The sequence below is a fragment of the Bufo bufo genome, chromosome 2 (genome assembly GCF_905171765.1).
Source record: "Bufo bufo chromosome 2, aBufBuf1.1, whole genome shotgun sequence".
Classification (NCBI taxonomy): Eukaryota; Metazoa; Chordata; class Amphibia; order Anura; family Bufonidae; genus Bufo; species Bufo bufo.
The window spans coordinates 396320431-396342516 of NC_053390.1; the positions used below are offsets into that span (position 1 = coordinate 396320431).

Consider the following 22086-nt stretch of genomic DNA (forward strand, 5'->3'; position numbering starts at 1 on the left):
TAACAGACGTAGTCTAGACTCAGCCAGAGCAATACGATCCGGATCATCATATATCTGACCCAGGGCTAAAAAGAATTCATCCACTGAACGGAGGGGCCGTGCCCCCTGCGGCAGCGAAAAGGCCCAGGACTGAGCGTTACCCCTGAGCAGCGATATAATGATCCCCACCCTCCGTTCCTCATCACTAGAAGAATGGGGAAGAAGGCGAAAATGGAGTTTGCAAGCCTCTCTAAAACGCACAAAATACTCACTACCCCCGGAGAACGTATCCGGGAGCGAGATCTTAGGCTCAGAACAAACTCCATGAACGCAAGCTGAACCGGTCACTTGAAACTGAGAAAAAGTCTTACGGAGATCAGCTACCTCCAATGAAAGACCCTGGAAACGTTCAGCCAAAAGTGAAACCGGATCCATGCTTGAGACGGTTTTGGCGGCTTATAATGTCACGGATGGTGTACAGGAAACAAGACAATGCAATATAATCAATGACTCACTGGATCCACAACTAAGGAACAAAAGGGAGAGCCCTGCATGGACCTGACAGACTCTCCCTGACTGCTCAGCCTATGCGAACACCCCAAAGGTGAATGGTCGCATATCCACGTACCCTACAATAGTGAGGGGACACGACCACCGGCTCCCTACACAGACACGGAGGGAGACAGGGTCACCTGGATCCAGCAAACAGAAAACCACAAATACATATACATCACTTATCTTGCAGACGACTGGGAACTGGAAACAGCATGCACACACACTCCAGGAAGTTGTATAAGCCGCACACTACTGCATTATGGGGAGGAATTTAAAGGGAAGCAATCAGTCCAACTGCATGACAGCTGAGATAGGCTAACAAGGTGAGGAACTGAAACCAAAACAAGGAAAACTCAAAGAGGAGGTTCTGAACGGTTTCTTTCAGAGCTTCTCAGCTGTCTGGTTGTGACAGTTGCACTGCTATGCAGCTTGAAGGGTACAGTGCCCAAGAGTTCAGGGTTGCTGATGTAAAGTGGTGGCAGGAACCTATACAAGTAGGGTGCCTTATTTTGAGTTTTTTTTCCCTTTGGGGCCAAATGTCCACTATGTGTCCCCGTGTCAAAAGAATAAAACATATTGATAGTAAATTTAATATATATTCATACAGTATAAATTAGAAATAAATGCTCTGCCCTAAGAAAACATGACATCCCCCAAAGTTACTGCATTTTTCTTTATTATATTGTAATATATTTAATTATATAAAATAAATCTATAGAACCGTCCAAGGTTCTAAAGTATTATTCTTGTGTCCTATAAAACCATTGCTTTTAAAGAATAAAGAAAAGGAAAAAAGTTCAGATATTTCATTTAAACTGAGCTCTCAGGTATATTCATTTTCAAAAAACGAATCACAGATAAAACATTGTGCTGCAACAGTGACAATCAGGTTGCCATTTGACCATGGCTTTTAAAAAATCTATGATAATGACATGAATAAATGATCTGCGGCAGTCTGACATGTACTCTCACTATACTGTTAGGGCATTCTGGCACTATTCATAGACAGAAGTAAAAGACTGGGGATGCTTTAATAAGAACAAGAACAGATATTTAAAGGGACAAAAGTGAGAGGGATCATGTGTGTTGGAACAATCAATGAGCTAACTCAAGATCAAAACTAGACATGAAAGAATCTGAAACCTGAAAGCTTTAGCAGAAAGAAAAGAAGAAGAAAATACTAGATCAAAACTTCCACCTTACTAATGACCCCAACACATTTATGAGCCGCTGTCCAATTTCTCCCTTCACGTCAACTTTTTCTTCCATTGTCCTCCGCTGTCCTGCAAAGCCTTTACTCATGTTTAGCAGTGTTAGTAAGGTGCTCTGTAAGAGACTGGCATGACTCGAGATCATAGATCGCATGGTAGCCAAAGCTCCATGAGTACTAAAACCAGAGCCTAATATCCCTACTTGCTACCATGGTCTCAGACCCTCTGATCATGAACTGCTTCTTAAAGGCAAGGAGTTCATTCAGTCTTTTGGAACGTAGCCTCCTTGACTTTCTCCCTTGAACATTATCTACAAATACGATTTTTCTTTCAGAACAAAATCTTGTTAACAGTACAAGAAGTAATGGGCATGCGTGAAGCAAGCTGAGTGAATGTGAAGTCTGTTTGAAGCCATTATGGACTGAGAAACCAACGGCAACTGATAACACAGAGCAGCGACCGAGAGGAACATCACACTCAACATTGCTTTCAATAATGCAGTGCGGTATTCATAATTATGGTATCAGCCACTTTGTAATATAATCCTTGTTGTTACCTTTACTTTGGTCTGGAGTTGCTTCATTTCCACATCTGTAGCTTTAGAGGGTGTTAATGGAGTCACTGCAGGTTGATCTAAGGCCACTGGGTTCACCATCTCCAAGGACCTTTTGGCTTGGGACAGCTGTTCAGTCATCTGCTCTACCGTTTTTTCTAAATTTTCTTTTTCCCGCTGAATGCCATCTAAATCTGAACACAACTTCTATTGATTTAAAAAAAAAAAAAAGAACATATTCAGAGTCATTAAAGATATGACGTTCCATTTAGAGCAGTTCAAAGTTATGAAACTTTGTAATGCAGATGACATACAGACAATGTATAGCGTGGGATTCATTTCATACTTAGTGCCGTTGAAGGATTACTTCAAAATGTAAAAGGAACATACTCCATCAAAATACTAATGACAGGTAAGAGTAATCTTCAGGAATATATATTAGTCAAAGGCCTTTAAAGGGGTTTCCAGGAGTAAAATATTGTTGTCCTATCCCTGGGACAGGGGTCATCAATATCTGACAGATAGGATCCAACTCCCGGCACTCCTGCTGATCAGCTCTTTGTAGAGGAGGCAGTGCGTACACTGTGTAGTGGCTGTGCTTGGTATTCACTTGAATGGACTAAGCTAGACATACAGTGCCTTCAAAAAGTATTCACACCCCTTGAATTTTTCCACATTTTTTCCACGTTACACCCACAAACTTAGGGTACTTTCACACTTGTGGCAGAGGATTCCGGCAGGCAGTTCTGTCGCCGGATCCGTCAAAACGTATGCAAACTGATGGCATTTGTCAGACGGATCAGGATCCTGATCCGTGTGACAAATGCATTGAAATGTCGGATCCGGCATTTTTAAAAAAAAAAATTTGCGGTCTGAGCATGCGCAGACCGCAATGCCGGATCCGGCATTAATGCATTTCAATGGGAAAAAATGACGGCAAGTGTTCCGGAATTTTGGACAGAGATAAAACCGTAGCATGCTGTGGTATTATATCAGTCCTGAAAAGGCAAAAAAGACTATTCAGACACACACATATAATGTAAAGTCAAAATTTATTGATACAATTTAATACAATACATAATAAATAACATGATTAAAGAATTAGCAGCAATACATGAAGTGCCATGACAAAAGTATTCACCCCAAAATGTCCACGGTCACATGTTCGATATATTTCCAACGGGTGTATGATATACTCAATATGCAATACTATAAATATGAGGGGTTTGTGATGGTTGGGTACGCCCCCAAGAGGAAGCGAGGCGAAACACGCATCGGGGTTGGTGTTCCCTCAAGGTCTTCGGTCTGTATGTGATATTCCTGCCCTTCTTACATATTTGGTGTTTATTTCATGGTATTGTATAGCATATGCTTTAGTAACCGTCAGCCCAACTTGGAATATATTATTGTAGCATTTGTCTTTGATATCAGGCCTTGGTTACTATTTTTAATGTGGCTCACAATACCGTGGGCAGGACCAGGGTGATATATGCAAATGTGGCGTATTACTGACATTTAGGGTGATTGCTTTTAGTCACAACCAGATCGGCGGATCCAGCGGGCAGTTCCGACGACGGAACTGCGTGCCGGATCACACTGCCGCAAGTGTGAAAATAGCCTCACAAGACCGTGGACATTTTGGGGTGAATACTTTTGTCATGGCACTTCATGTATTGCTGCTAATTCTTTAATCATGTTATTTATTATGTGTTGTATTAAATTGTATCAATAAATATGACTTTACATTATATGTGTGTGTCTGAATATTTGGTGAGTCTTTGTACGGTGTCGCACATATTGTATCAATTGTGGTTCTTTAGTTTTGGAGGGTCAATGGTTTTCAAAATGTTTAATAAATTAAAATCTGGAAAGTGTGGTGTGCATTTGTATTGAGCCCCCCCCCAGTACTTTGTAGGACCACCTAATGCTGCAATTACAGCTGGTCTTACAGCAAGTCTTTTGGGGTATCTACCAGCTTTGCACATCTAGAGGCTGACATTTTTTCCCATTCTTCTTTGCAAAATAGCTCAAGCTCAGTCAGATTGGATGGAGGGCCACAGATTCCCAATGGGATTTAGGTCTGGACTTTGGGTCATTCTAACACATGAAAATTCCGCTGTAGCTCTGGCTATATGTTTAGGGTCGTTGTCCTGCTGGAAGGTGAACCTCCGCCCCAGTCTCAAGTCTTTTGCAGCCTCTACCAGTTTTTTCTGCAAGATTGCCCTGTAATTTAGCTCCATCCATCCTCTCGTAGCTTACCAGCTTCCCTGCACCCGCTGAAGAAAAGCATCGCCACAGCATGATGCTGCTACCACAATGTGTCATGGTGGTGTTTTATGGTGTATTACACTTCACAACTTTTATCCCTGACCTGTCTGGTGTGTTCCTTGGTTTTTATGGTGCTGTTTGATCACTAATGTTCTCTAACAAACATCTGAGGCCTTCACAGAACAGCTGTAGTTATACTGAGAATAAATTACACACAAGTGGACTCTATTTACTAATTAGGTGACTTCTGAAGGCAATTGGTCACACTGGATTTTATTTAGGGGTATGCGAGTACAGGGGGGCTGAATACAAATGCATATCACACTTTTCAGATTTTAAATTTATAAAAAAATTTGAAAACCATGTATAATTTTGTTTTCACTTCAAACATACTTGCTACTTTGTGTTGGTCTATCACATAAAATCCCCCCCAAAAAAATACATTTTATTTTTGAAAAGTTGAAGTGGTATGAATACTTTTTTAAGGCACTGTAGGTAAATTGGTCACACAGCTTGACATCACTGGCCTAGGAAAATACCATGGTGCTCTCCAGAGTGCTGCGGCCTCTTTAAACAGCTGATTGATGGGGGTGCTAGAAGTCTGACTCCCACTAATCAGATATTGATGAACTGTCCTGAAAAAAAAACTGAGCACCTGGAAAACCCCTTTAATTCTATGTTGTAATATTCTCTAGTTACACAGATATTCTAAAATACATTCCACAAATCAAAACCAATAATATGTAGATATTGTTGAATTTGGCGATTTGGATCTATGCAAGTTCTCCTTATCATATATTAGACTTTATTATATGGTGTCCATATATCAAACCTCTGCATGTCTTGGAAATGTAGATAAGTATTTGCCATCTCTGAATCATCCTGTACAGCTTGCTAATACAGTTCAAAGCTTGCTGCAAAACAAATTAACCTTTGATGCTCCTACGACAGCATTACTATTTCCCTATAGACTAAAGTAACTAGTACTATACTGACATGGACACCCACTTTGTCCTGCTTCCCTACTATGTTTTTTTTTTTCATCAGTGATATACTACCTAAAATGACTATAAAACCAGTCTACTTTTCCATTTTAGGAATGCTGAGTTGACATATCATACTTTGCAACTACAATTATGTTCAATGCCATACAGAGATACAATAAACTAACAAAACTGCTGTTAACCCAAAGCACTTTATACAGTCTATAGAGTAAATAAAAGGGGTATTCCAGAAGGTAAAAGTTATCCCCTATCCTGTAGATCAGATCAGTGGGGGTCCTACCTCTGGGACCCCCACGAGAATGAGAAAGGCCACCCGAAGGCCCCTGCCTAGCCCCTGAAATTACCGGAGCAGCGGGTCGTACATGCAGAGCCCCCTTTCTCGTGATCGGTGGAGGTCCCAGCGGTAGGACCCCCACCGATCGGATAATTATCCCCTATCCTGTGGAGAGCAGATAACTTTCCTCCCGTTATAACCCTTTAAGCAACTGGATGGAGACCATTGTGTTCCCCAACCATTGGCTTGGGAGGTGGATATAGCTCTCAGACATGTGGTTCCCCACTGGTTGGCAGCTGCAAATACTATTTTGTACTGTAGCACCAAAGATTTCCTAGCATTACTAGTAACGAGATCAAAACCATGTAACTGGCAGTTAACACCAGGATAAGGGTCAAATATTAAAAGTTTTTTTTTCAACATAAAGTAAAAAAAATCCCATCCCCGCTGAACCAAAAGTGATAATATACATATCAACTCACAAGACTGCGGGTGCCTCACCACTTAGTTGAATTTGAAAGTACGAGTAGCTCATGGCCTACAAAAGATTGGGAATTTTTGTTCTATATACAATATATTAATGCCAGAAGAATAAATACACCGCAGCACGTCCATAAGGTGAAAATGTGGGATCCTTTATTCACCCATGGGTGAATAAAGGATCCCACATTTTCACCTTATGGACGTGCTGCGGTGTATTTATTCTTCTGGTTGTTTGACACTGTGGTCGAGTGTCGATACCGCTGGCACCAAACATTTGTTACAAGGAGTGCTGCCCTGAACTTTTATCTATTCAATATATTAATGCAAAACAATATATTTTTTTTAAACTCTAGCAGTTAAAGGAAGTCTGTCTCCTCCTTACAACACTGTTACCAGCACTACTATATGAGGTGCACTGATGGCATTTATATGTTGATGCTCACCTCCCTTTGTGCCTGTAATGCATTGAGAGGACTCATAAGCTCACGCACCTAAGGTCCTCTCCATTACGTTCTGAGTCCTGAAAACTCAGGTGATACTGAGGTTGATGGAGGTGGCAGATTCCCTTTAAGTTCACAGATACTTGTGGACTAATAATCTATGTACCTCATACTTCACAAACCGCCTTAATCTAGCCAATTGAACTTTTCCAGTGTCTATTAAAACTAAACCTTGTTAAGCTCTATTCTGTAGGTCTTGTAAAGGAGGAATAAAAAGGAGCAGCTGTTGTGGGTAATATGATGTTGGATGATCTTCGGTGGTGCTTTGCGTTCTATCTCCTGTGTACACATCATGGCCAGTGAACCTCACTCCACATAACCTTGACTGGGGATTGATGTACTTAAAAAGTAAAAGCCAAGCTGGAAAGGGATACAATAACAGATGCTGGTTGTTTATCTCCACCGAGTAGGACTTACCAACTTATGTAGCAGCCAAAGTGCTTCAGATTCATTTGCACAAATGTGGTGTTTAGGGACTACTTTTATTAGAAATGTAATGAAAATGGCTGCAAACAGCTAATTACTGTTAACGCAGGCTCAACTGACATGGCTAAATTGGCTGCTGGAAGGGATAGGTCACCATAGAATTATGCTGAAGACTCCACATAGGAAGAAAGTGCCCTTGTTATTGTAGTGGAAATATACTTTTAGATAATAAGGAGAGTGTCTCATCATCCACTTAGGCTACTTTCACACTGGCGTTTTGGCTTTCCGTTTATGAGATCCGTTCAGGTCTCTCACAAGCGGTCCAAAACAGATCAGTTTTGCCCTAATGCATTCTGAATGGAAAAGGAGCCGCTCAGAAAGCATCAGTTTGCCTCCGATCAGTCACCATTCCGCTCTGGAGGCAGACACCAAAACACTGCCTGCATCGTTTTTCTGTCCGCCATGTGGTGCTGACACACAATGTAAGTCAATGGGGACGGATCCGTTTTCTCTGACATAATAGAAAACGGATCCGTCCCCCATTGACTTTCAATGGTGGTCATGACGGATCCGTTATGGCTATAGAAGACATAATACAACCAGATCCGTTCATGACGGATGCATGCGGTTGTATTATTGTAACGGAAGCGTTTTTGTAGATCCATGACGGATCCGCAAAAAAACGCTAATGTGAAAGTAGCCTTATAAGTGCGGTGTTCAGCCACAGGCCTTCGGCCACTCTTAGGCCTCTTTCACACGGGCGTTGCGGGAAAATGTGCGGGTGCGTTGCGGGAACACCCGCGATTTTTCCGCGCGTGTGCAAAACATTGTAATGCGTTTTGCACGCGCGTGAGAAAAATCGCGCATGTTTGGTACCCAAACCCGAACTTCTTCACAGAAGTTCGGGCTTGGGATCAATGTTCTGTAGATTGTATTATTTTCCCTTATAACATGGTTATAAGGGAAAATAATAGCATTCTGAATACAGAATGGATAGTACAATAGCGCTGGAGGGGTTAAAAAAAATATAAAAAAATGTTTAACTCACCTTAGTCCACTTGATAGCGCAGCCGGCATCTGCTTCTGTATTCTTTTCTTTAGGACCTGGGTAAAGGACCTTTGATGATGTCACTTTGGTCATCACATGGTACGTCACATGATCTTTTACCATGGTGAATCACCATGGTAAAAGATCATGTGACGTACCATGTGATGACCGGAGTGACGTCATCAAAGGTCCTTTAGCCGATAGTTCATCTTTTGAGAAGTAAAGAATAGACCGGGAGCTACGCGAACAAGAGGAGAAGGTGTTTATTTTTTTTAACCCTCAATTGATCACCTACTAAGCATTCTGTATTCAGAATGCTATTATTTTCCCTTATAACCATGTTATAAGGGAAAATAATACAGTTTATAGACTGTCACCTAGCAACCATGCGTGAAAATCGCACCGCATCCGCACTTGCTTGCGATTTTCACGCAACCCCATTCACTTCTATGGGGCCTGCGTTGTGTGAAAAACGCACAAAGAGGAGCATGCTGCGATTTTCACGCAACGCACAAGTGATGCGTGAAAATCACCGCTCGTGTGCACAGCCCCATAGAAATGAATGGGTCAGTATTCAGTGCGGGTGCAATGCGTTCACCTCCCGCATCCCATCCGTGCGGAATACTCGCTCGTGTGAAAGGGGCCTTAAGTGACATATTTCTTCATCCCTCCCTAAACGCTAATGGGGAACAATAGTTGACATTGTAATTGGTGTGAGATGACTCTTTCTACTCCATATGGATGCAATGGCTGGCTCTAAATGTTGGAGATAGACACCAAGCCCTCCATCAAACTGGGTAACGTAAGCCAGCATCCATTCCACACCGCCATCACCCATGAAGCCACAGCATCAGTTACTAAAAGAAACACCATGGGGCAAATTGTGGTCATTTCTGCTAAATAGTTTATATCATAGTTTTTGGGGTAGACATTTCTTTGACTATAGTCTACTTAGAGACACATTGGGGGACATTTACTAATCACATTGTGCCGAAATTATGACATAAAATGCCCCAAAAAGAATGGTGTCTTTATTTGCGCCAAATATATCAAATGTTTTCGCCAGAATTTTCACCTTAAAGAATGCATCACACCAGGAATGAGTTATAAATGTCAAGGTGGGCGGGGCTATCAAATGAGCGCATATTACACCTCATTTATCATCCTCTTATTGGCAGAAATGGCTCAAATTGTTGTGGACGATTAAGCCAGCTAATGTGGTGGTGTTTTGTGTAAAAAGTCGCATTTATCGCATAAAGATGCGACTTTTTGTCAAAAAGTTGCAATTATGAAAAGAAAAGTAACTCGTCGTGGGAACAAGTGATAGGTATTAGAATAGGGCGCATTTATTTTTATCTAATATAAATGAGCTAACCGGGTTCTGTCAGATATAAAAATAAAAAAAAACATCAGAGACAAAAGTCACAATTTACAACAGAAAATATAGCAAATATGCTTCAAAAGTCGCAAATATGTTTCAAAAATTGCAAGTGTGGTCTGGCAGGGGTTGGCTGAAATGACGCATCTCGGTTAAAAAAAAAAAAAAAAGACGCATTTTAGTGCTATTGGCGTTAAAATGTTGCAAATTGAGAGAAATAGACGGATAATCAAGTTTATATTTTAAAAAGTCACATTTTAAAAGTGGTGTGCGCCTTTTGATAGATGAGCTGAAACAAATTACGCCATTACTGATAAATGTCCCCCATTGATTCGCTTTGACACTCTTTAAAGGGTTTCTGTAGAATAAAAAAAAAAAATCTAAAAGTGCTAGCTGAAACGGTCTACATACTCTCTGGTTCAACTAGTGTGCTGCTATGTACTGATGCAGTCACTGCCCAGCTTCTTCCAATGAATGGGAGTCCTGAGGGGCATGGTCACCCATACCTTAGTGTACTACTCTAGGACCAGTTCCCAAGTCACTGTGCTAAGACAAGACGGCAGTAGATGCATCTTACACATTTATGGCATACCCAACAGCACAAGCTTGCTGCTGGCCTCTACAGTCTATAGTAGACATGTCCAACTCGTTTAGCTTTTTCTGCAACTCCCATAGGCTGCAAAGAGGACCACCTCTCCACGGAATTCTATGGGAACAGTAGTTGCACAGAATCTGTGAATAAGAATCATAGGATCTCTGTAGTCTCCTTATAGGCGAGACTTTCAAGAATACAGAATCTACAGACATAGTGAGAATTTCTACACACATCAGGATTGCTACTATGCCCAGGTTTCAGAGACTCCAGAAGCTCCTGCATTCGTGTATATACTTACATGTAAAATAAATGTACTGTTCTTGCACGGTCTATAACTGTCGGCTTATTACTATTTACAGCTTAGTTAGCATTTCTCTTTGAGCTATACACCAGCAGCACCTCCCTCCTGCCCCATACTCAACACTGAGCTTTGATTTGGTTTTCATACATGAGACGCAGTACTTTGTCATCAACAAGGTGGCTCTCTACACTCATACCGACATATTGTCAGGAATGACTGGAGATTCTTCTCTGGAAGCTCTTATGCATAAATCAAAATTCTGTTTTGAAAGAGAGGCATCTTTTAAGTATTTTATTATTTTTGTGTCTTTATGGTGACCAATAAAGTTTTATTTTTATGTCCTTTTTATTTTAGCATTTTTCTGTTTTTTATTTCTAGATCTGGGAAAATGTGATAAAGAGGGAAGCTATATATCAATCTGCTCAGCTCCACCTGCTCTATAACCTGCATTTTTTGGTGACAGGTACTATAAGTTCTAGTTCCAGCATCAGAGGCTGCAGGGAACATCTGATTGGTAGGGAAGTGGGATGACAGACTCTCAGAGATCAGATATTAATGACCTATCTTGAGGACAAGTCGTCAATATCAGTTGCCTGGAAAACACCTTTAAACCTTAGGATACCGTAGTTTTTTTTTTCATTTTTGCGTTTTCATTTTTCTTCCCTATTTTCCTTGAGCCATAACTTTTTTATATTTCCGGTCACATAGCTGTATGACGGCTTATTTTTTGCGGGACAGGTTGTACTTTCTAATACCACCATTAATTATGGCATACAATGTAGTGGGAAGCGGTAAAGAAAATTTCAAATGGGTGGAATAATAAAAAAAAAAAACGCTATTCCTCCACCGTTTTACGGGTTTTGTTCCTATGGTGTTTCGTTTACAGCAAAACTGACCCATGCCCTTCATTCTCTGGGTCAGTACAATTTAGGGATCGACCGATTATCGGTTTTACCGATATTATCGGCCGATATTCAGGATTTTGACAGTTATCGGCATCTATTTTGCCGATATACCGATAACGTATTGGGAACACAGAACGCGCTGCTCTCAGCGCTCTCTGTGTTCTCTCAGCAGCACAGGGGAGAAGGAAGCAGTGTCTCCCTCCCCTGTGATGCTGCTGCCGCCAATGAGAGGAGAGAAGACAAGAGGAGGGGAGGGGCTGTGGCCACTGCGCCACCAATGATGTTGACTTACTCATTCGTTCAAATTGAACAGGAGGCGGGAGCTGGCTATCACATAGCCGGCTCCCGACCTCTATGAGCGGTAGCTGCGATCTGCAGTAGTTTACCCCTTAGATGCCGCGGATCGCAGCTACCGCTCATAGAGGTCGGGAGCCGGCTATGTGATTCTGCAGCCAGCTCCCGCCTCCTGTATATGAATAAATGAGAGATTTATGTTCATTGGTGGCGCAGTGTGGCCCCCCAGTATTAATCATTGGTGGCGCAGTGCGCCCCCCCACCCCCGTATTAAAAACATTGGTGGCGCAGTGCGCCCCCCACACAAGCCCCCCCAGTTGTAATCATTGGTGGCAGTGGCCACAGGGTCCCCTCTCCCCTCCTCCTCCGATCGGAGCCCCAGCAGTGTAAGCCTGGGGCTCCGATCAGTTACCATGGCAGCCAGGACGCTATTGAAGCCCTGGCTGCCATGGTAAGCTCCATGCTGCTGTGTGCACAAAGCACAGAGAAGCAGGGACAGTGTGAGATCCTATTCACCCTGATAGAGCTCTATCAGGGTGAATAGGACAAGGGTTCTAGTCCCTAAGGGGGTTAAAAGTTAGTAAAAAATAAACACCAAAATATTAAGTATAAATAAAAAAGAATGATTTACAAAAAAAAAAAAAAATACACATTAACAATAAAAATATTAATTTTCAGCAGATGTGTGTAGGAATTTTTTTTTTCAAAAATGAAATTTCAGAGAATATCGGTATAAATTATCGGCTATCGGCCTGAAAGTTCACAAATTATCGGTATCGGCCCTAAAAAATCAATATCGGTCGATCCCTAGTACAATTACAACGATACCCCATATGTATAGGTTCTTTATGTCTAAATATTGTAAAAATAAATGTAAACTTTGATAATATTTTTTTTTATCACCATATTCTGACCCCCATAACTTTTTTATACTTATGTCTACTGAGCTGTTTAGGGGCTCATTTTTTGCGGCACAATCTGTAGTTTTTATTGACACCATTTTGGAGTGTGCGGAACTTTTTGATCACATTTTATTGGGGTAAGAGAAGCAATGAAAACATGGCAAATCGGCCACCCTTTTTTCCGTTACGCCATTCGCCGTATTGGAATTTTTTTTTCTATTTAAATAGTATGGGCGTTTTCGGTCACAGTGATACCCATGATGTTTATATTTATTGTTATTTAGTTTTTTTTTTTATTATTATACGGTAAGGGGGGTGATTTAAACTTTTTTATTTTTCATATATTTTTCTACATAAAAAAAATTAATTGTCATGATTTTGTGGATCATATATGATCCTATAAATTATGTTTTTCTATTTGTTTTATCTGATTTTTTTAAATGCCATTTAAACTCAATATTTCTAATTTCTTGTTTTTGAGCATTTAGATGCCATGATCTCACTTGGTCACAGCATCTAAAGCATTTACTTACCGCGATCTGCATTACTGCCGGTCACGGTAAGTAGCCGCAGGTCTCTTCTGTTTGAAACGGCATAGATCTGTCGGCCATGGCGACTGCTACACGTGCAAGCGGGCGCCATGTTTACACATCGCTCCAGCGCCGTACATGTACGGCGCTGGTAGCAAATGGGTTAAAGCTTGTTATAGACCAGGGTTCCACAACCTTCAAACTAGTTGCTGTGAAACTATAACTCCCAGTGTGCACACTTGCTTGGCGGATCTTGTAACTTCCATTAAAGTGAAAGGGGGATTCTGGGAAAACTCTCTTTTATATAAACATAGACTGTAAGACATACAACCAATACGGCTGCACTGGCTGAGGGGTCTTTTTACAATGGCATCACGACCTCCATTTTCATGATAGATACAGCAGAACCATTATGTTCTGTGGAAAATGGTTGCTAGCAGCACACTCGGAAAATGGTGTAGTCACTAAGGAGACGCCCACAGCTAAACTGCACAACCAGCAGTATTGCCGATCGCTGACTTTAAACCATTCAGATGTTGTGGTCAAACATAACCACGGCATGTGAATGTGCTAAAACCCAGAAGCGTGCACTTCCAGGTGTGCTCTAGCTCCCCCCGGCAGAGATCGAGGGAGCCAGATGCATTGTGCGGCAGCTTCAGTCCTCCAGAATGAACTGAAGCTGCCGCACATTAGTTCCTGTAAATAAAAAAAATAAAAAATACACATCATGAGTATGGCCACATGTGAAAACGCCCGTACTATTAAAATATAAAAATATTTTCCCATACAGCAAACCATAAAAAAAAATTCTAAATGGATGATTTGCCATTTTTTGGTTGCTTCACCTCCCACAAAGACTTAGGGCTCATGCACACGACCGTATGGCTTTTTCAGTGTTTTGCGGTCCGTTTTTTACGGATCCGTTGTTCCGTTTTGTGTTTCCGTTTCCTTTCCGTATGCCACATACTGTATACAGTAATTACATAGAAAAAATTGGGCTGGGCATAACATTTTCAATAGATGGTTCAACAAAAACGGAACGGATACGGAAGACATATGGATGCATTTCCGTATGTGTTCCGTTTTTTTTGCGGACCCATTGACTTGAATGGAGCTAAGCACCGTGATTTGCAGACAAAAATAGGACATGTTCTATCTTTTCACGGTACGGAAATACTGAAACGGAATGCACACGGAGACACTTCAGTTTTTTTTGCTGAACCACTGAAATGAATGGTTCAGCATATGTACCGCATACTGAACTCAAAAAACGGCCAGTATACTAAACGCAAAATACTGTCGTGTGCATGAGCCCTTAAAGGGAACCTGTCACCGGGATTTTGGGTATAGAGCTGAGGACATGAGTTGCTAGATGGCCACTAGCACATCCGCAATATCCAGTCCCCATAGCTGTCTGCGCTTTTATTGTGTAAAAAAAACGATTTGATACATATACAAATTAACATAAAAGAGTCATATCTTACTTGTGTGACCAGAGAAGAGTCATATTTTCAAGCTCTGACTCAGCTCAGGTTAATTTGCATATGTATCAAATCGGTTTTTTTACACAATAAAAGCACACAGAGCTATGGGGACTGGATATTGGGGATGTGCTAGCGGCCATCTAGCAACCCGTGTCCTCAGCTCTATACCCAAAATCCTGGTGACAGGTTCCCTTTAAATACAAAGTGATCAAAATATCTTACACACCCCACAATGGTATCAAACAGATCCGTACACATAACTACAAAGTAGTTATAGGGGTCAGAATATGGTGATGAAAAAAAAATTAAAATCACAGTTTTTATTATTTTTATTTTCAGTATTAAAATGCAAGAAAATATCCAAGACATATGTAGTATTGACATAATCATACTGACCTGGAGAATGAAAGTAACAGGTCAGTTTTACCGTAGAGGGAACGCCGTAAAAACAAAACCCCAAAAAACTGTTGCGGAATTGCGCTTTGATTCCAATTTCACCCCATTTGGAAAAAAATTTCCAGCTCCCCACTACATCTTATGCAATACTAAACGGTGGAACTAGAAAATTCCAATTGTTCAGCAAAAACCAAGCCCTTATACGGCTATGTAAGAAAAATAAAAAAGTTATCGCCTCAGAAAGGCAGGGAGTGAAAAACCAAAACGCAAAAATGAAAAACCCTCCGGGGTTGAAAGGGTTCAACAGCTGAGGATAGGTCATAAATATAAACTCACTGTGTAAACCATTTAGGCATCACCGACTTTAATAAATTTGACAAATATTCTGTCTAGTCTAAATTTACACTGTCTAAATTTTTGGATTAGTAAATCTACACCATTATGTTCTCCCATGATCTAGGAGACTAGGGATCCATAGCACCTTCTATGTGCTTATGGCCACATGGTCAGCTCTCTGCATGCAGTTTTTGGACTAGGAGTGCTTTCAAAAAAATAGGAGAAGTCGTATCTGTCCTTTTTACTTTCTCTCTTTTTATGATCCACTCTTGATTTTGGCTTCCGAACCTGTATGCAGAAACATGAACGGTGGCCGTACCCTTGTAGTACTGCACCCCCTCCCCCTTCCATGGACAGAATAGTAAGCTACTCTAACTTCCAATACAGAAACCAGATAGAAGATAAAGAAAGTGTGACCAGCTTTAGAGGATTGCTTTTGGAAAGAACAGTGGTGTGCATATAAAATGTTATAATTACATAATAGGGATTCCCAAGGGCATCCTTGATGACATTATGGCTTACAATATTTGTACTAAAGAACAGGCAGCTCCGCAACGGAACTAGACCGCAACGGAACTTCCTGCAAACTGCTAGGATCCATGAAAGGCTTATACCACTCATCTGAAGTCTGCACTTTGTATTAGTAGCCTGCAGTCACGTCCACCAAAATGACAGTACTATAAAAAAGTTTCCACCAACGAGATAACTACTTGTTAAGAGTTCAGCACTCTGCAGAGACCATTAAGAACCCTTTGACTAATTGGACATTGGTAGATAAATTTTTTTTTTTTTTTTTTTTTTTTTACTTAACAGCACTATTTTAACACCCCTTGCTCTCTGTCAGTACAGCATATGAATGACACAATAATACAGAGCATGCATAATAAGGAGAAATAAAAAGTTAAATTAGCATTTCATGCCATACTTAAGTGTCAAACCAGAAAAAAAAAATCTTTGACTACTGGCATTGAAGATTTATCTTAATCTGACGTTGACAACTTATTGATGCGAGTTCTCCTAATTACCGCTAATCGCCAATCATATATATATATAGTATAAATAATATAGAATTTAAAATGCAGTTGTCTAGTATAGATGAGCACCTCTATGATGTTTCTCTCACGACAGACACGACACTGAACAGCACTACTCTGAGGTCCCCTTAAATAAGAGACGGAATCAGCAGAGGCTTTTCTAAATATATTCAAAATCCCAGCAACGAAATCAGAGATATGCAATCTAGCAAGAAAAGGATATGGAAATCTAGTGCTGAAAATGGATCTAAAGCAGTTTTCAAGTTCAGTCTAGACTGCCTTGTTATTTCAAATGGGCAATCCATTTGAAGTCTGCAAAAAAAGAGGGTTAGTCAGCACCTCCCAGTGCGCAGGTGCACGCCGCCATGGCAAAGACCTAGAGGAAAAAAAGGAGACAATGCGGCAGCACTCTGCAAATCAGACAAAGTACAACAATGCTTACAAAAATTATGGTGCTAATACTACGCTTAAAAAGCGAGATGCTTGGTCAATGCATTTTGTACAAAACCATCTATGCTCGTATGCCAAACGTCAAGGCGATCTCTGTTACATTCATTGGAAGCTGTTTAGCACCAGGAAGGGTATAGAGTGGGCTCAGCATGCATGTTGGTACCTGCATCCCTTGTAATGGAGGCCATTTTGGCACAAAAAACGGAAAAAGGCAGAGTGGATCCAACATGCATGTGGGTCCAACACTCCCTGAATTTTATGGCGGTCATTATGGCGCACAACAGGTAGTATTTAGTGTTAGGACCCGTGTAACAGAGATCGCCTTGACGTTTGGCATACGGGCTTAGATGGTTTTGTACAAAATGCATTAACCAAGCATCTCGCTTTTATAAATAAGCGTAGTATTAGCACCGTAAATTTTGTAAGCATTGTTGTACTTTGTCTGATTTGCAGAGTGCTGCCGCATTGTCTCCTTTTTTTCCTCTAGGTCTTTGCCATGGCGGCGTGCACCTGCGCACTGGGAGGTGCTGACTAACCCTCTTTTTTTGCAGATTTACAATGCTGGAGATGTGGCACTCCAGCGAGTCGTGCACTCCTGATTAGCCTGTCTGCCCCATAGGCTGATTTTAATTATTTTCAGTATAAAGCTGTAGCCTGCTCTCACTACATTCATTGGAACCTGTTTAGCACCAGGAAGGGTATAGAGTGGGATCAGCATGCATGTTGGTACCTGCATCCCTTGTAATGGAGGCCATTTTGGCACAAAAAACGGAAAAAGGCAGAGTGGATCCAACATGCATGTGGGTCCAACACTCCCTGAATTTTATGGCGGTCATTATGGCGCATAACAGGTAGTATTTAGTGTTAGGACCCGTGTAACAGAGATCGCCTTGACGTTTGGCATACGGGCTTAGATGGTTTTGTACAAAATGCATTGACCAAGCATCTCGCTTTTATAAATAAGCGTAGTATTAGCACCGTAATTTTTGTAAGCATTGTTGTACTTTGTCTGATTTGCAGAGTGCTGCCGCATTGTCTCCTTTTTTTCCCCCAATCCATTTGAAGACCATTATTACAGGAAGTGTGCAAAATAAACAAAATTCCATATTCAAAGGGGTTGTCTGATGGCTAAAGTGTTTTTTTTTTTACAAGGACAGAATGGGCTAAAAATTAAAAGTAGCGTTACTCACTGCTGTTCTAATACTTAGCGGGTCCCCAATGGCCTACACTTTGAGGTTCTGTCTTGACATGCAAGAAATGCCCAATCAACAAATCACTGGGTGTAGTGGTGACCCACCTCTGCCAGTGATTGGCTGAGCAAGAATTTCCTGCATGTAGAGATAAGACCAGAGGGCACCTGGGAAGTATCAGTAAGGCTGGTTTCACACGGGCGTTGCGGAAAAAGATGTGGGTGCGTTGTGGGAACATGCGCGATTTTTCCGCACGAGTGCAAAACATTGTAATGCGTTTTGCACGCGCATGAGAAAAATCGGCATGTTTGGTACCCAGACCCGAACTTCTTCACAGAAGTTCGGGTTTGGGTTAGGTGTTGTGTAGATTGTATTATTTTCCCTTATAACATAGTTATAAGGGAAAATAATAGCATTCTTACTACAGAATGCTTAGTACAATAGGGCTGGAGGGGTTAAAAAAATAAATAAATTTTTAACTCACCTTAATCCACTTGATCGCGCAGCCCGGCTTCTCTTCTGTCTTCTTCTTTGAGGAATAGGACCTTTGATGACGTCACTGCGCTCATCACATGGGCCATTACATGATCCATCACCATGGTGATGGATCATGTGACGGACCATGTGATGAGCGCAGTGACGTCACCACAGGTCCTTTTCCTGTGCACAGCAAAGATGAAGACAGAAGAGAAGCCGGGCTGCGCGAACAAGTTAAATTTTTATTTTTTAACCCCTCCAGCCCTATTGTACTATGCATTCTGTATTAAGAATGCTATTATTTCCCCTTATAACCATGTTATAAGGGAAAATAATAATACTCGGGTCCCCATCCCGATCTTCTCCTAGCAACCGTGCGTGAAAATCGCACTGCATCTGAACTTGCTTGCGGAGGCTTGCGATTTTTTAACGCAGCCCCATTCACTTCTATGGGGCCTGCGTTGCGTGGAAAACGGACAAAGAGGAGCATGCTTCGATTTTCACACAACGCACAAGTGATGCGTGAAAATCACCGCTAATGTGCACAGCCCTATAGAAATGAATGGGTCCGGATTCAGTGCGGGTGCAATGCGTTCTCGCCCGTGTGAAAGGGGCCTAAGGCAGTTGCAGGGCATCAGTGACTAATGCCTTTTTTTTAAAAAAATTAACCCACTCTAAAAAGGGACTTTTATTTCTTCGGTGTGCCACACAATCCAATTAAAACAAACCTGTATTGGTGGTCTAGTGGTCCCTCTGTATAGTACAGTGCAGTACAACTTGTCCTGCACTGCCCTTTATCTGTGCCAGGATGCGCTGCTCCTATGTACACCATGGGAGGGCAGCTCCATGACATTATTCTGGTGTGTGTGTTCTGACAGAACCCTGAAGAAGCTCCTGTCCTCATCATAGATTGTGATTTACGGTTCCCAGCAGCCGTTCCTAACAGTTATATGAAGGATTTGCTTTATATGTCTAAAAGTACATTCAAAAGGAACAATCTGCTTCCCAGAAAAGATGATTGAGGGGTGCCAACCAAAGATCATTTAACCTTAGGACGTTTTGATCGTTCATCAGGTGATCTGCATGACAATTGGGCACTCCAAAGTCATAAAGACATATAAATCCCACAGTTCAGTTCCTCTCTACTGACCTTAGATAGGGTAGCAGTAATACTTGATACGTTTGCTTTAAGGCTAAGGCTACACTGGTCGCGTGACACCTGAAGCGGACAGGATCACTGAGCAGCGGTGATCCCATAGAAATGAATGGGATGGCCGCAGCAGTCGGAAGAAATTCAGCCGTGTTGGATTTCTTGCGACTGCCGTAGCAATCCCATTCATTTCTATAACCGCGACCAGTGTCACCGTGTAGCCCTAGCCAAAAGGAGTCTCTTCTGCTGGCTACAATACAAATTCCAAAATGATTGGGCGGGCACACATAAGCCAAAGACTGCTGCACAATTAGCTCAGCTAAATGAGAACTGAGCTATAATAGGTTTTCAGAGATGAGAGTAACAGACTCCGCCCTCTGAGCTGCGTCTGACGGGATTCAGTGCAAACAGAAAGCAATAGTCTGCAAATAGAAAACTGCCAGCTGTACAGAGAAAATTGCTGAAAATCTTTAATAAAGACCAACTGAAATAAAATCATTTCAGACCAAAATGAGTAGACTGCGATAATCATAAAAAAAAAAAAAAAAAAGAGGTGTCCATAGCCTTTAAGATACATCTGATCCTGGAGCCTTGTTCACATTTACATTATTTAACTTAGCTTAGACTATATCTACAGTTAAAAAACAAAAACACAACCGAGGGTGTCAATAGCCGAGTATGTATACACACAATGGTGAGGCTTGATAGAGAGACTACCCAGTGTCCCAATGTAACTGGACAAGCTTTATGCATACAAGAAAAAACAGAGAACTAAAAAAGCTCTTAAACGTCCAATGGTGAATATATATATAACTTTATTGAATATTAGTGAATTATAAAACTGCCATAAAAACAGGGGAAGTAGGGAGCACAGACGCCATCCCAGTTCTACAGTGTCAGCATAAAGAATCACAGATAGATTAAACATTAATAAGATTACATATGAGTCCAAAATATAAGCAGTGGCTGAACTATTGAAATAATATGGACAATTGCCAGAGGATAATCCACACACACATGCAGCCCGTGCACCAGGCGATGGTGTGACCTAACTGGACCTGTGTCCTATCTATGTGCAAAGTGCCAGACCAAAAGATAGATAGTACAAAAAGGGGGACTCACCAGAATGAATGCGACCTGGATAGCTGGGATGGCGTTACCCCGACGCGCGTATCGGCGTACCTGACGGCGTATACTGGTCGCGGTCCGCAAAAAATACGGATGATATCCATGTGCATTCCGTATTTTGTAGAACGGAACAGCCGGCCCTTCATAGAAGAGTACTATCCTTGTCCGTAATGCGGACAATAATAGGACATGTTCTTTTTTTTTGCGGAACAGAAATACGGAAACGTAATGCACACAGAGTAACTTAAGTTTTTTTTGAGGACCCATTAAAGTGAATGGTTCCACATACGGTCCGCAAAAAAAACGGAATGGTCATGCAAGAAAATATGTTCATGTGCATGAGCCCTTAGGCTGGGTTCACACTTCAGTTATTTGGTCAGTTATTGTAAGCCAAAACTAGTGCGGGTCAAAAACACGGAACAGGTGCAGATCTTTTCCTTATACAGTCCTGATCAAAAGTTTAAGACCACTTGAAAAATGGCAAAAAAATTATATTTTACATTGTTGGATCTTAACAAGGTTCCAAGAAGAACTTCAATATGCAACAAGAAGAAATGAGAGTGAGCCAAAACATTTTTTGAGCATTCAATTAATTGAAAATAACGATTAAACTGAAACAGGCTGTTTTTCAGCTGATCTAAATTTTAGGACCACATGCCTTTAAAAGGCCAAATCTGTGCAAAGATGTGGATTCATTGTCATTTTCTGTCAGGTAGTCACACGTTGTGATGGCAAAGGCAAAAAAACTCTCCCTTTTTGAACGTGGTCGGGTTGTTGAACTGCATAAGCAGGGTCTCTCACAGCGCGCCATCGCTGCTGAGGTGGGACGCAGTAAGACAGTCATTTGGAATTTGTTAAATGATCCTGAGGGTTATGGAACTAAAAAGTCAAGTGGAAGACCCAAAAAAATTTCACCAGCACTGAGCCGGAGGATCCAATTGGCTGTCCGTCAAGACACTGGACGATCCTCGACCCAAATTAAGGCCCTTACTGGTGCTGACTGCAGCCCCATAACCATCAGACGGCATCTGAGACTGAAGGGCTTGAAAAACAAAAAACGTCTTCAAAGACCTCGTCTCCTTGAACGCCACAGAACTGCTCGTTTGGACTTTGCAAGAGAGCACCAAACATGGGACATTCAAAGGTGGAAGAAAGTTTTATTCTCTGATGAGAAAAAATTTAACCTTGATGGTCCTGATAGTTTCCAATGTTACTGGCATGACAAGCAGATCCCA

At 41.4% G+C, this 22086-nt stretch overlaps 1 protein-coding gene across 1 annotated transcript in view; it reads right to left on the reverse strand.

Moving 5' to 3' along the window:
- Nucleotides 1-22086, reverse strand: part of CNTLN (centlein) — a 353786-nt gene that overhangs the window by 72100 nt on the left and 259600 nt on the right. Inside the window, exon 20 of the mRNA XM_040417242.1 lies at nt 2302-2505. Coding sequence (XP_040273176.1) covers nt 2302-2505 — 204 coding nt within the window. The remainder of the gene's footprint in view (nt 1-2301; nt 2506-22086) is intronic.